Source organism: Blastomyces gilchristii (genome assembly GCF_000003855.2).
Source record: "Blastomyces gilchristii SLH14081 genomic scaffold supercont1.5, whole genome shotgun sequence".
NCBI lineage: Eukaryota > Fungi > Ascomycota > Eurotiomycetes > Onygenales > Ajellomycetaceae > Blastomyces > Blastomyces gilchristii.
This window is the reverse complement of record NW_003101678.1, coordinates 318,621-333,250: the sequence shown is the minus strand read 5'-3', so window position 1 is coordinate 333,250 and position 14,630 is coordinate 318,621. Positions and strand designations below refer to the sequence as shown.

General features: G+C 46.7%; 4 protein-coding genes across 5 annotated transcripts; 1 reads left to right on the top strand and 3 right to left on the bottom strand.

Moving 5' to 3' along the window:
* Positions 1-215: 215 nt before the first annotated feature.
* On the bottom strand, positions 216-4,164 carry BDBG_03212. Of its 2 annotated transcripts, none has more exons than XM_031721154.1 (10): positions 3,757-4,164; positions 3,536-3,654; positions 2,616-3,295; positions 2,222-2,527; positions 1,971-2,162; positions 1,668-1,876; positions 1,442-1,593; positions 1,255-1,386; positions 805-1,197; positions 216-739 (listed from the first exon to the last, which is right to left on the bottom strand). In XM_031721154.1, exons 3-10 carry the CDS (start codon positions 3,102-3,104, stop codon positions 408-410), a joined length of 2,205 nt encoding a protein of 734 aa, XP_031577595.1. In that variant the 5' UTR covers positions 3,105-3,295; positions 3,536-3,654; positions 3,757-4,164; the 3' UTR covers positions 216-407. The 2 variants fall into 2 exon arrangements, with proteins under 2 accessions (XP_031577595.1, XP_002626048.1); XM_002626002.2 differs by having other exon boundaries at positions 257-739; positions 3,821-4,102.
* On the top strand, positions 3,800-9,057 carry BDBG_03210 (thiamine pyrophosphate enzyme). The gene is made up of 7 exons (XM_002626000.2): positions 3,800-3,869; positions 3,970-4,700; positions 4,805-5,300; positions 5,430-5,974; positions 6,046-6,088; positions 6,148-6,270; positions 6,380-9,057. Coding segments are annotated over exons 4-7 (1,800 nt in total). The 5' UTR covers positions 3,800-3,869; positions 3,970-4,700; positions 4,805-5,300; positions 5,430-5,972; the 3' UTR covers positions 8,012-9,057.
* Positions 4,970-5,789, bottom strand: BDBG_03211 (uncharacterized protein; the record flags this gene model as incomplete). Its single annotated transcript, XM_031721153.1, has 1 exon — positions 4,970-5,789. The coding sequence occupies one exon, from the start codon at positions 5,787-5,789 to the stop codon at positions 5,532-5,534; it is 258 nt and encodes an 85-aa protein (XP_031577594.1). The 3' UTR covers positions 4,970-5,531.
* Positions 8,815-14,294, bottom strand: BDBG_16763 (uncharacterized protein; the record flags this gene model as incomplete). Its single annotated transcript, XM_031724649.1, has 11 exons — positions 8,815-8,976; positions 9,063-9,149; positions 9,495-9,662; positions 9,782-9,826; positions 9,900-9,950; positions 10,048-10,089; positions 10,169-10,258; positions 10,328-11,314; positions 12,144-12,241; positions 13,056-13,209; positions 13,302-14,294. 11 exons carry the CDS (start codon positions 14,292-14,294, stop codon positions 8,815-8,817), a joined length of 2,877 nt encoding a protein of 958 aa, XP_031577593.1.
* Between the last annotated feature and the right edge of the window lie 336 nt (positions 14,295-14,630).

Sequence of the window (14,630 nt, the reverse complement as noted above, 5' to 3'; positions counted from 1 at the left end):
ATTACTCTGTAAATTTAATCTCTTTATCAGTTTTCAGAGAAATTTATATTCAGAGATCTTTATACTCAAAAATTTTAATATTTAGAGCTGTTTTATAACTGAAGAATCTATATTTGAGAGCTTTATACTCCGTACATAGAAAGTCTCTTCTGAAACTGTACTTAGAGAAAGAAACTTTATATTTCTATGTCTGAGAGAGATTTTTATACTCAGAGCAGAAGAGTAATACTAGTATTTGTTGAGAGATCTGTGAGAAGTGAAGCTCATAGTCTGAAAGCCAAGACTGACTAAATCATATATAGCAATATACTAACTATATTTGAACTAGTGTAATTGGTGCGTGACTATAAAATCAGTATTATGTGGAATTAATTAAGCCTTTACACTGCCATTTGACACATTTGTCACTATAGACTGCCTAGTACCCCAGCGTGAAAAGTCGTATCTCGCTCTCCGAGATACCTTGAGAATCCGTCCACACCTTGAACTCTCTTAATTGCTCCCGCTAACCCCTTGATCCAACTAAACCTGCCGGGGTTAACTCCAATGGCACCTCCTACCATTTCGCCTGTCACCGGATCATGCCAACACCCATCTTGCGAGCTAACTGCCCCATATATCGCGGTATTTTGGTTTCTTCTAATGCCTTCCAGCCATGCTTGGCATATCTCCGCAGAATCAAAAAGGACATTCGTTTCTTGCGAGTGGAAGATCGATTGTGTATCAAGATTCCCATTTCCTATAAATGGGATTTTAATTAATATACAATGGTGTTATGCCAGTTTCACATTTCATAGTTCTTACCTTGAATCGCAACGTGCTCGTCGATGACCATCAGTTTTATATGACAGCTCCGTTTTTTGAACTTGTTATGGATAGGTTTCGTTTGATCCTTCGCCACATAATTGTATATCTGAAGCCTGGCCTTCTCTTCCTCAGAGGTAAGAGAGTTGTATAGGCGATTTGATATCATTTCGTTGGTGCCATTTTGGAATGGAAGTAGTTCTCCTGCGTCATTGTATCCCAGGGTAAGATAGCAGGTCACCACAAGACCTCGACGAACTGCATTAAGGATAGGCTCTAGTAGGCATTCTGCATTCATATTCGGGGTTTGAATGAAAATGGACTTCTGTGCGTTGCGGATAGCTGAAAGGAATGCCACGTTTTGAGGAGTGTAAATACTCGAGTGATTCAAAGCTAACAACTAATGTTAGTCGTGGATAATACTATCTCTATGTCAGAGTAAAAACCTACCGGGCCATGGCTCTCGACAGACCAGTGCCATTGGAAACGGATTATGCGGCGCATGCAGAAGGTAAGGTGTCATTTCATTTTGATCAGACCATTCGGGGGCATCGCCTGTTATGTCAGGGCGTTTAACAATATCTGCGTTGAGTTAGCGAGGCAACCAATTCGCATATATGATCACAGCTATACACACTCAAGTGACGAGTGACGCCTTCCACTCTACTTTCAGTACCTCGAGGTCTGACGCTAGCTTGGATACTTGCGGCTTCTGACTCAATGTCTGGGTCATACTCTCCGGACTCCCGGGTCAATTCATTCCGGCTCTCTAATTCCTTCGATTGGAGCCTTCAGGGCAATCAATATGTTAACTCGAGCAACAAAAAACAGCAATTAAACGGATGAGCTTAGCTGGGCCGCACCTCTCTAATTGGAATGTATTGACAGCCTTCCCGGTGAGTTTCTGACCGGCGTGATGAGCAAAACTTGGCGGTTTCTCTGTCATGGCGGGTGAATTAATCATTGGAAGCATTGGTGTCAACTTGGTATTCCATTGGATAATCGCCAGATCATAGAAAGAATCGACGATGGGGCCTTCCATTCGAACCATCATTTCCAAGTTATCATTGTCCTAGCACAAGTTAGAACCCATAAGAAGAGTTGCCATTTTAACGTACGGTACATCAATACTGAACGAAACAACACTGCAAGCATCAATCACCAACCTGTATGTTGTTACTTTGGAGCAATGCCACCCTCCGATCCACCACCATGAATTTTGAATGAAATGTCCCCAACAAAGGTTTGTGGTAATTCATCACTTCAAGTTCAAGGTTTGGGATATGTTCCGGGGGAGGCATTTGCACATGTACGTCTGTGACCTCCTTAGGATAAACGAGCTGGCGGCTGTTGATGATCTAGCTGTTGTTAAGCGTTGAAGCTCTTTCGCAGGGGGGATAAATGACTTCTACCTTACCTGTTTCAACTGTGCACGATCATACATAATCTTAACAACCACCTTAGTCCCGCGTCTCCCAGCGCGAAGGGATAGTTCCTTCAGAGCATCCGTGATGAGTGTCGAGCAGCGGGAAAAAGTCCAGTAATTTGTGGCCAGGAACACCTCCTTTTCTGCCCGAACAATGCAGTGTGCCATATGACGACAGATATCAGGAGTCGGAGCAATGATGGTCAGCGGCACAACTCCGGAGCTCCCTAGTAATGATGGGGAAGCGCAGCCAGCCATCGGGTTGCGGTCAAGAGCACAGAGCACATCGTGATATATCTAGCGTGGATATTGCTAATTAGAATATTTCCGCAGATAAAGAATTGTTTTTTTTAAAAAAAAAAAAAATGGCTCTCGTGCTCTATACCTGAAGAAAAAGATCACTGGGCCTTCTAGAGCCCCATTTCCCGCACAAATATGCCTGCTGCAAATCAAGATGTCTATTCCCCTTCTCCTTTTCGCTGCTCCGGCACCTATCGCATAAACCATTCTGCGGCTTGAATACCCTGTCGATTATGTCACGAGGGGCGCTTTCAGGTTCAGTAGCAAGCTCTGAAGTCACGTTCGTACCATCACGGCAAAGTTCATATATCCACTCCGGGAACATGTTGTTGTAGGTCCAGCGTCCACTGGTAGGTTGGGCTAGAAGAAGAGCAACGAAACCGAAGAAACCCAAGAGCGCAGAAAACCCAGCTGCCGAAAGCCTTATCAACCCAACATGGGACGAAGCCCAGGGAAAACAAGATAAGTAGCAGAAAGAAAACAATTGAGGCATGATCCACAGTCCGGATTTGGATGGAGGGAAGGCGCCGAAGAAAGGGGGAGGATGGAAAGCGACAGGAACAAACAACAACATTTTGCACCAGTCCGCTCCTCAGACTCGAAAAACCCGGGAAGAAGGCGTTTTAATAAGGGATTGACAGGGCCCGGAAAGAGTTGGATCATATAATTATCATTGTAATTATCGGAATTGTGGCGTTGAAGCTGAAATTCGTCTCATACCTGGGTCGGGCGCAGGAATTCATCCTGGAAATTTTCAACGTCATTCTTTGGTAAGCGATCAGCAGAAGTTTGTATTCAGGGAAACTTCCATATAATTATTTAAGACGTATAATCTAATGTAGGGCGTTTTGTTGGGGGAGAACTTTTTTTTTTTTTTTTTTTTGAAATCATATTTTGGCAGCTTGATTATGGTTGACATTTTGGAGCGGAGGTAGCTTAACCTGCAATTGAGAGATTCTATTTAAGTTATAACCAAAACGATAGAAGTTAAAGCTCATCTCTTACAGTACATGGGATGGCTGGCCAGTCATGCATCTAGGGGGGATTCTCTCCTAACAATGTTGAATGGCAGTTGTTGACATTGACGGCGGCCCTGACAGGGCCGAAGCTGTAGATAACAATTTCTGCCCATCATTAGCACACTTTCACTATGAATTTGCCTGGCAATCATATAAACTATTGAACCGAAGCAAGCACCGAGACGACGTGTTGCCCGCCTTCCTTGCCATAGGGTGTGTCTCAGAAACAATGTCCGCAGTGGCTAAAGTGCGAGAAAGGGTCAAACTCAACATTTACTGGGACGGTAATAGAATATTGAGCTTCAGCAGTGCGATGTGAGGTGAGTATCCGCTGATACAGTCCAGGACTAGTGGAGCTGTATCCCGCTAAACAGTAAACAGTCGGCTCCATAGCAGATTATAACTGAAGACAATCGGCAGGTGGAAAAGGATATGTAATGCATGGGCAGAGTCCTGGAAGAAGGTTCCAAAATTTAACATCGGAATGGGCATATTCCGGGATGAAAATCGATTCCGCGAGTGAGAAGAATTGGTTCCGTTATCTACATAGTCACCAGCAAAAGAGGCGTGCAAAGAAGAATCTCCGAGATGAAGATTCGGCGGGATTCAGGGGGAGGAAGACAGTGGGTCACGTGGGGGTACCCTAGCGTATCCAAGTAGCGCAAGAGCTTTTTCTGACTTCTGTCCGGAAACGCGCATCAGACGGTGCTACCAGAAGAAGTCCTCTCAAGGCGATTGCAAGGTCTGCATTGGACGGACAAGCCCCTAAGTTTGGGTTATTTCGACGATGACAGCCAGAGCTAATCGTGTTCCTCCTATCAGAAAACCTGGCATGACGGTTGCATCTGAAATGGGACAACAGCCAGCTTAAAAGAAAGGGAAACGATTTCGATGCAGACGGGTCTGCCATATTTACACATGTGCGAAATCAACTCCGCGAGGACCTATGTTAACAGTTTTGCCAGCGGAGAGATTTTTTTTAAGGGGAAATCGGTCGCCGAATGAAGTAGCTCTGAAAATGGATGGCGCTCAAGCGTGCTACTCATACCTCGCCGTCGGGGTAGAGTCGATGCTCCGACGAGTAGGCAGGCGTGGAGGTCCGTGAGCGTAGGATCGAAATTGTGCGAAATGAGGCACAAATACGATACCTGGTGTGTGTTCTTTCATGCGACAGTGTCTGCGCCTATTTGTAGCCAATGCCCGGTTTTGAGTATGTTGATATTGTCAAACCCAATAGCCGCTAACGTTTCTCTAGGAGATGCAAATGTCCATGATATTTGGACCCAAGGCAATACATGGGGAGCTAGTGCTTGAGTGCCGAATTTTCAAAGGAGGAGCTGAATGCTGAGTCCTTCCTACAGGTTGAACTAGGGATATCCAGCTTAATCTTTCTTCCCGTATCGACATCAATCCCGAGGGGGGTGAAACCAATGTAGGCGGATGTGCGGAGAGGGCCACCCTTATCATGCACAGTTGATGAACTACGATAAACATCTCCGACCCACTGAAGCTGGGAGGAATCTCAAGGATAGCTGGATCTGATGAGTAGGATGCCCATTCTTCGAGTTCTTTGACTCTGTGCAAGGGAGGATACCTGAGCTTCCAAACAACCAAGAACAATTCTACGCAAATCAAGCTGGATAGCTGCCTTACATTGCTTACCAATTACGTATGCACAGACGGTGGACTACGAAGCCTTCGGAACAATACAGGCAGGTTGAAGGAAATCAATCCAATATTTGAGAAGCTATGTACGCTACTTTCCCATATTCCCCTCATATCACTTATGTTTCTTCCCTTTGTCGCGCCCTTCTGTCGCCCTTCCCATCCAGGCACGGAATCAACCTTGAGGGAGTTGCGCGATTGCTAATAGATCCTAGGATATCCTTTGAATTCGAAGAAGAAGGAGGTTACCTTAGCCCACCTATATCGTCTAGCGGGAAAGCATAACACCATCCGTCCGAGACCCGCTATTTCTACAATCAGAATCGATACCCTACAGCGTAGATATCTTGGTCATGACTGGACTGTTGGGCCGAGGTTTCTCCCGTACCCACACGATCCCCTTCACTAAGCCAAGAGTGGCCTAGCGTATCCCCGCATTCCCGAACCCCGGCTGCTCTAGGACGCTGACTCAGCACCCGACCCCTCGATTTCGGCGTTTCGTCTCCAAGCTTGTTTCCTTTCTCTTCCTCTTCCTCTTTCTTCTTTGTCACCTTGACTCGTCTCTCCTCTTTCATTCCTTCATTGAACAGCTGGACATGAGCTGATTTTTGCTTTTGATTCAACTCTCAACCCCGTTCTACTGGACTTTTTCTAAACTTCGATAGAATCTCAATCCAATCATATAAGTTAATCGAATCAGCATCCTTGCCGTCGCTGCTGCTGAGCTCTACTTATATCTCTGGGATTTTACATATAAAATGTATGAAACTTACCCCCATATATAAGGTTTGATATATTCAAACATGCTAATGTGCAATATGTCATGTTTAGGGTTTACACAGCATCTTTTGCGTTCTTCGAGGCGCTCTGGGAGGTTGGTTCTCACAACTTGACTTTAACCCCTTGATATTTGATATTGATCAATACCTGCAGGCCGGTGTCACCCATGTCTTTGTCAATTTAGGCTCTGACCATCCCTCTATCCTAGAGGCTATCGTCAAAGGTCAAAATGAGAAAAAAGGACAATTTCCCAGAATCATCACATGTCCCAATGAGGTAAGGGGTTGAAGTTGCCTGCCTACCCCCGGATATCGTCGGGCCGAAAAGTCAAAAAAAGAAAAAATTTACTTGTCTCCTAATGGCTACTAATCCCGCATGAGCACAGATGGTGGCTTTGTCTATGGCCGATGGGTATGCTCGGCTTACCGGTAAGCCCCAGTGCGTCATCGTCCATGTCGACGTTGGCACTCAGGGGCTGGGTGCTGCTGTCCACAACGCCTCGTGTGGCCGTGCCCCTGTCTTGATTTTTGCTGGTCTGTCTCCATTTACGCTTGAAGGGGAGATGCGGGGCTCCCGCACGGAATATATTCACTGGATCCAAGATGTCCCTGACCAAAAGCAAATTGTATCTCAATATTGTCGCTATACTGGAGAGTTCAAGACTGGCAGAAATGTCAAGCAGATCGTCAATAGGGCCCTGCAGTTTGCAACCAGCAGCCCCCAAGGTCCTGTATATCTATTTGGAGCTAGAGAAGTGCTGGAGGAGGAAATCGAGCCTTACACTATTAACCAAAGTACATGGAATCCCGTCGCACCAGCAGCACTCCCTCAGGATGCGGTCGCTGAGATCGCAGAGCTCTTGGTATCCGCCAAGCAGCCACTGGTGATTACTGGCTACAGCGGACGAGTTGCATCTGCCGTGACAGAGCTCGTCACCCTGGCAGACACCGTACATGGACTCCAAGTTATCGACACGGGTGGAAGCGACATGTGCTTCCCGGCCAACCACCCAGCTTCACTCGGCCTTCGCTTCGGAGTGCACGAGAAAATCCCAACCGCTGACGTCATCCTCGTTATCGACTGCGATGTGCCCTGGATCCCAACCCTTTGCAAGCCCTCTGAAACCGCCAAGATCTTCCATATCGATATTGACCCCCTGAAGCAACAAATGCCGGTCTTCTACCTCCCAGCCCAGGCCACCTACCGTGCCGACTGTACCACCGCTTTGCGCCAACTTTATCAACACATCTCCAGCAACAACTCCCTCCTCAAGACCCTCACAGCTCCAGAATACACCTCCCGCCGCACGGCCATCGAAGCCTCTCACAAGGAGCGACTCCAAGCTCTCGCCGCACAAGCCGCAACGCCAAGCGGCGGCCCCACAGCCCCTTTAAACGCAGCCTACCTCATCTCTCAAATCCGCGCCGCCTGTCCTGTGGATACGATCTGGTGCATCGAAGCTGTGACCCTCACTGGCTTCGTCGCGGACCACATCCAAGCCACGCTGCCAAACTCCTGGGTAAACTGCGGCGGCGGCGGTCTCGGTTGGTCCGGCGGTGCCGCGCTGGGCCTCAAGCTGGCCTCCGATGACCAGCACGGCGGGACTGGCAAGGGCAAATTCGTCTGCCAGATCGTCGGCGACGGCACGTATCTGTTCAGCGTGCCCGGGTCCGTATACTGGATTGCGCGCCGGTATAACATCCCCGTCCTGACGATTGTGTTGAACAATAAGGGGTGGAATGCGCCGAAGCGGAGTATGTTGCTGGTCCATCCTGATGGAGATGCGTCCCGGGCAACGAACGAGGAGCTGAATATCTCTTTTGCACCGACACCGGATTATGCGGGCATTGCGAAGGCGGCGGCAGGGGGTGAGTTGTGGGCTGGAAGTGCTGGGTCGGTAGAGGAGCTGGCGGATATGTTGCCCAAGGCTGTTGAGAGTGTTAAGAGTGGGAAGGCGGCGGTGTTGGAGGCGCAGTTAGAGGGGAAAGAAGGGAAGTATGTCGCTGAGAAGAAGTAAGTGTTGGAAAGAATGGGGTATAGAGTTGAACATACTGGGCATCTCTTTTGTATTTTTGTCTTGCTCTACTCTTGTTAATTTTCCACATGATCCATCAGATATCTCCAATGAAAAAGATAGAATGAATATGACATGCTCGCACCCTACTATATTTATTATATGTCCACGGGCGGATTAATTGCAAAGATCGAATTGGCCTGATTTCATTTCCCCCTCCTATTGTTTCCATGCGCTCAACGAGAGACCAGGGAGACCTCCTTTTAAATCCGATATTCAAGTCCATTGTTCAATGAGTCTCGGAAAAACCATTTCCAACCAACCTCCCTATATACCTGCAATTTCTCCCACACACCTTCTCCAACACTCCACCCGCGACTCCACCCCGTGCCCCATCCCTACGATACGGGGTTTCCGCATTCCGAAACCTAAACACGGATATGCTCCCCCAGAAAACGCTCTATTATATATCAAAATTAAATATATTGTTACATGCAAACCCGTACCAATAATAATTGATCACCCCCCATCCCTCCAGCCCTCCCCCATTCCTCAAACATAGGCATTATCGTTAACTACTCGAAAAGGAATTGCCCAAAATATCGGCTCCCTCCAGTTCACACCCTTCCATGCAAAGCTGCGCAACATAGGAAAATAAAAAGCAAAGGAAGACAAGAAACAAATGGGATGAATGAGGCAGCGTGGCGCCATATTACTACACCTCCCCCACCTCCAACTCTCCCCCCCCCCCATCGTTCGCCACCCTATCAACGAAGAACAGGTGTAATATCAAGTTCACCTCGCATCTAATTCTTTAACTTGACCACAGTACTAGCGCTAGCAGGTGGCGGTTTAGGTAACGGTTTTGACTTCAAGCTCAGCTGTCTAGGCTTCAGGTCACCTGTTCCGATGTGTACCTTGCCGGTTTCTGCTTCAAAGTATTGCGCTCTTCGTTTATTGCCCGGTTGCTGTTGTGGGTAAACTGGTTAGTTTACACTCTCCGTGAATAATGGATGGATGAGGGTGTTGCTGGCGTGGCAGACGGATAACGTACATGTACCTGGCCTCTGGCCGCCGTCTGGGGTGACGGGGGACTGATTAGGCCCTGTTTCGCCGTCCGATCGACCTTTTGGTCAGAAAACTAGCAGGTTAAAAGAACAGAGCATTAGCACGAATAGAACCGTTGCCCGTCGCCTCTTTTCTCTCGTCTTACATTATTAGTATTATTAGGTTGTTGGTAAGGATTAAGTATTGGTTTTTGTATCTAGTAATGGAGTCAACGTTAGCTAACATAAACCGTGACAGTGCATCGAACTTGAAAAAGATTTAGTTCCCTCACGTTTGTGATATATTTGTCATGATCGTTACTTTGACATGGTGTTGCCCTCTGTGAGGAACCATTTACCCCTGGCTATGGATAAAAAGCTTTAATTTAATTTCTTCCTCTTCATTTAGGCAATTATCTGCAGGAAGCTCTAATACTTACCGTCTTCAAAGAGCCGCTCCCGACCGGTTTCCGTTTTATCCGTATTGACCGCGCCCGCGCTCTATCACCGAGGAATATGGAATCTATAGATTCCGAACACTTGGGGATATTGACAACTTGGATCACGTCTGGCGGAACCTGCTGGGCTGATATAGTTCTTCGAATCCCCTAGCAGAAAAGGAGAAGAAAAAGAGTTAGAGCATGTTCAATTATCAGCATAGAGAAATATTAGCTGCTTTTTTTTCTTCTTCTTTTCTTGGTGATAAATTTCCGTGTTGGTGACATACCACATCCGGTGTACTATGTACAGGTGGGGACGGTCGAGTGCACTCCTTAAAACAATCAGTGACCACGCCACAATTAGGTGTTTAGGAACGATACGTTTAGGGATTTGTCAGTTCTAACCTCCGCCATTAATTCGGAAAAATATACTTGTTCCGGCGGTTGTATTATCGGCTGGATGCATTTTGAGTAATATTAGTACCATGAAATCTCAATTAATGTATAAATAAGGAGCGCCTCCCGCCATCGGGTATTAAGGCGGAGGTCGTACCCAATGAGTCTTATTTTGTCGCTGAGGCCATGTTGCGCATTTCTGTTGCCACATCGAATTATATACTTGAGCACCAAAGGGTGTATGGCCATAATTTCAACAGGGGGGTCGTTTCTCTTACCACAGCCTCTCCATCTTTCTCAGAAACATGTTTTCCCTGAAGGTTTCTGCGAAGCCGGGTTTGAAGCGCATTTAATGATGCTATGCCGTTCTACTCCAGCTCCTATTAGTTAAAAGTATTGACGAAGTGGTAGTCGTGAAATATCGAAGTCAAACTTACACTTAGCATCGAAGTCTTCACATCCGTTTCTGCTCCCCCCTGTTTAAGAACCAGGCACATATGCCTTGACCGAAACCTGCCATAAATTGCTAATATACCTCCAGCAATTCCCACAATTAGGTATACAGTTCCAAATAATGGATGTTTTAGAGATATCGACGGCATGACATTCCTTGGGATCAGTGCAGTAACAGCCAAGCCTCCAACCCGAGCTATTGTCGCTACTAGCACGATGAGTGCGATTAAAGCACCATGCGTGTACAGGCAAAAGGGAGATGCCATGAAAAAGTACAGCATAGTCGTCGGTAGCCATGCTTGAATGTGCGACAAACTTAAACACATCAAAATAATCCCTATACAGATTCCGGCCGCAAAGATAAACAACGCTCCGCCTATAAGTATATTTCGTCTCGGGCATGTTTTGGTATATGATGCGCCAACAATACAGATACCGACCAGGGAAACTTGAAGGCTCGGAAATGCCCAAAGCGCTGTGGTCAATATAAGACCCGATGGCTCGATGTAGAATTTAGATATCGTTAGGATAGTCGCGGTGATGGTTAATGAATCTGTCAGTACTATCCTTGTAACTTCGGCGTCAGTCATACCCTCTGTAAGAGATTCATCTCGGCCACCAAAATAATAGAGCTTTGGCCAGCGGGAGCGATTGTTTGTATGGTATATCGCAAAGACCCCAGCGACGGAAGGCATGTAAACTCGCACACATTCCCAGGTAATTGCGTCGACATAAGCACGAAATCCCCGCTTCCAAATAAGAGGGATATCCCAGATCCACCAGAAGATATTGATAGAGATAGCAGTAGTTATGAAACTACCCCAATGTAGGGATTCGGAGAAGTTATACATCGGAAGGTGGGAGTTGGATGTGGAGCACGGTTTCAGTCGTCGATTGTTTTTAAAGATTTGTTCGATGCCATTTGAAATGCTGATATTCCGTCTACGAGAGACGTGACAGGCAATGAGACCCTGTGGCCAACACACGCTCGAAAAATCTCAGCGATTATCCTCGTTCTGCGTTCGTTTGGAGATAATGCTAACCCGGAAATCCCCTCAATGACAGTTATTTATTCCATGATGCTCGCTCTGCGGATGAATATAAAGAGTATCTCCGGAATAAAACAAAAAATGGCGTAGTAGAGAAGAGAAACAGATGCGCGGGCGGGAATCAAATCTGGAGAGCTTCCGTCTCCTAGGATCATGGGGATTCGTAATCAACCAAATATTTGCGTTATGGGCAGCTTGACGAGCCGCAGATTTCGAACTTCGTATCACCTTTCATTGGATGATTGACTATGTGGCTGCCTCTATGCATGAGGGGCCGACTGGGCAAAGAGCATCATCCAAACCCATCAAGTGCTTGAAATCAGACACCCTCTGCGGAAAAGTTCAACCAGGTGGTTAGGAGCAAGGATAAATGCTGACCATTGTCATTATTCTATGTCGGGGCGTAGTCATCGGCAAATACGCAGTGATGGCGTTTATATACCACAGTCGAAGTGTAGGTTTGTAGCCAGTTGTAATGATATTATGGGCAGCACAGCCTCTCCTGAGGAATTAAAGGCAGTACCAACCCAGAAAGGACGATATTGTCATTTAAGGAAACGTATAGCCGTCAAGCAACCCCTGGTGGTGCTCCCCAGTTCTCCAAATTGTATAACAATTGAATTAACGATGTTCCAGTTCGTCCATTTTAAGTCTAGCACCAACAAAAGCGCGAGATATAGAGTAACAAAGAACAGAAAAAGCAAAAAACAAAGAAAGCAAAGATGACATAGGAAGGACACGTCTACCTAACCATTGCAATGCTGCAGCCACAAAGGACAAGCGCCTCTGAAGACTTGGACAATAATATAAGCTTTATTGAGGGGGCTTTGGTGCCGCTATCATTTTGCTCTGCGCCGCATCTTGATCGGTGATTTCAGTCAAGTATGTAGCTAGCAGTTGGCCAACACGCGAAAATGATTGGACGAAACATGATCGACGCTGGGCCTCGAACTGGGAGATGAGTTGAATTCAAGTAAATAAGTCCGACGCTATACAACCGTTACACAGATCAGCAGGTACCATGAGCCCCTGACAATTGTAACGCGAGAATGCCTACCCACGCCATTTTCTGGGCTTCGATAATATCCATTTTTCAGGCGCTTAGCACTGGTTGGGAGTAGTATTTGCAACCCGGAAAACAAGATGAAAATGCCAGCTGTCGGTCATCATCTCTCCTATGTCTTCGGGCTTCTATTCTGTTGTTCCCCAGGTCGATCAATGCACAGTATTTGGATGTTCCGAGGTCCGACCACCGCATCACGCAATTGTAGGAACTTTGGTGCAACTAGAGGTTGAGACATACAGGCGGCTAGTCGGCAGATCGCACACTACTATCCCCAAGTATATCTAACCATGTTCCTGAGAGATGAAACTGCACGGGGACGAAGCTTGTCCAACGTCAACAGTGGCCAGCAGTTAGGGGCGTATAACGCAGTAAATTTCACCCTAGCATGATCAGGCTGTCCATGTGGGCACTGACTGGATCAAGAACATGCCGAAAGACCAGTTGCCCTTGAGACAACGCGGTTAGAGGCGAGAAAAACAAGATCAATTTCTGAGCCTAGATGCGCACTCGGTTCCGTCATATTTGAGTCGTTTCAAAATGTTTGTTTTCGATTAAGTCGCCAAAATGTTAAAACAAAGCAACTATGCGGTATCTCACGCTTGGTGACTTCAAATAACGGCATAGATTCGCCCCAGGGGGTCAACAAGTAGTCCGCAGAATTGATCGCGCTTATGGAAACATGGGTAAACAAGCATAGTGTTCCAGCAGGACGGCAACCAAGTCCAATAGACCCATGCCATGTCTCTATTACCTTTAGCCGAAAACAAAGTGCTTCCAATTTTCACCAAGGACCCGAGCTCCATGTTCCAGATCCCATTCACGAATCGTACATATCTGACGCACAATCGCTTCAATCAAGTCGTCCATCCTTTCTCCAGCGCAGTGAAGATCGCTTTCAACCAGTATTCTATCATCAGGAAGCGCCTTGATCACCTTGATCACCTTTGTTGAAGAATCGTTTGTAAAGTTAATGATGTTAGAGAAAGAAAAATATATATCTGCCGGATTGGATTTGCGAAGGAACTGTTTCAAAGCGTCTGGAGGCCCAGAGTATGAGTGCATGCATATCCGTGGTGGAAATGTATGGGATATAGGGCCCGGCAATCCTTTTTCATCTTCAGCTTGGTCATTATTGCTAAGTTCGTGGGCTTTGTCTACACTTGGTCGCCTCTTTCGTTGCCGATTTGAGACACCTTTCTTCTCATGGCCCGACCATAGTTCCTGGAGTAGGTCAAAAAAAGCACCGTGTGCTTGAACGCTATGAACAGATACCGGCCGTTGCATTTCCCCTGCAAGTTTGAGTTGGGCTCTAAGGATTGCCTTCTGATGGGTCAAGGTGACGCGATGGGGAGACAGGGTTCTTCCTTCCCTCGTGCCAGGTGTGAGGCTGGTGTCTCTATTTTTGATCTCATGTGGAAACCAAGCATTTGGGATGCGAAATGAACGGTCAAGGCCGATTTCCCCAACAAGAGCGTGAGGGTGTTGCTGCAGTCGAGCTCTTGTTTCAGATACCAATTTCGACAATGGGAACGGTTCCGGGAGGCCATGCAGCAGGTTCTCATCCTTGACTGGGGGGGTTAAAACATTTTTATAATGCTCTTCTTTGGAGATTATGGTGCCATTGCGAATTTCCATATTGACATCGTCGATAATTTGATGAGAGAACCACGGATGCCATCCGAAGCAGGGAATGATTCTTAGATTTTGATCAGCAGAGTTTTCCGCTGGAGAATATCTTAACGCAAGCTGGGCAACTAGGTCCTGATCTTGACCACGAGTAGCCATGACAGTCAAAGCAGCGGTCTTCATCCGGGAGATATCATCGATAGATGCCATTGTGTCTGTTGGATGGCAATGGGCGTCATAAACTCCTATATGCCAAGGAAAGGGAGCATCCATTGTGTCTGGCACCCGGATGAATATCCACCAATGAATGCTAAAAAAGAAATTGATTCCTCCCAAGCGGCTTTCAAAAAATGAAACGACCAAATTTATCTATATACAAACACAGCCCTGCCCTGGTTGGGTGAGGTTGAAGTTAAGTTAAACTCTTGCTAACTACAACAAGCGGGTTTGGACGCCAAGCCGCGCGCAATCTTATCAATCAGCGATCACCCCAATTCGCCTCTCTCAACTTCCATGTTTAACTATCTATCCGTATATCATCTCTTA

Bases quoted from the DNA above. Each gene is read 5' to 3' on its own strand.
- BDBG_03210 (XM_002626000.2), top strand. The intron at 6,089-6,147 runs GTTGGTTCTCAC...CAATACCTGCAG, and splicing joins TCTTCGAGGCGCTCTGGGAG to GCCGGTGTCACCCATGTCTT. The intron at 6,271-6,379 runs GTAAGGGGTTGA...GCATGAGCACAG, and splicing joins TCATCACATGTCCCAATGAG to ATGGTGGCTTTGTCTATGGC.
- BDBG_03212 (XM_031721154.1), bottom strand. From the start codon at position 3,104: ATGTTGTTGTTTGTTCCTGTCGCTTTCCATCCTCCCCCTTTCTTCGGC. The intron at 1,877-1,970 runs GTTGGTGATTGA...AACTTGTGCTAG, and splicing joins TCCAAAGTAACAACATACAG to GACAATGATAACTTGGAAAT. The intron at 740-804 runs GTAAGAACTATG...TCCCATTTATAG, and splicing joins CGAGCACGTTGCGATTCAAG to GAAATGGGAATCTTGATACA.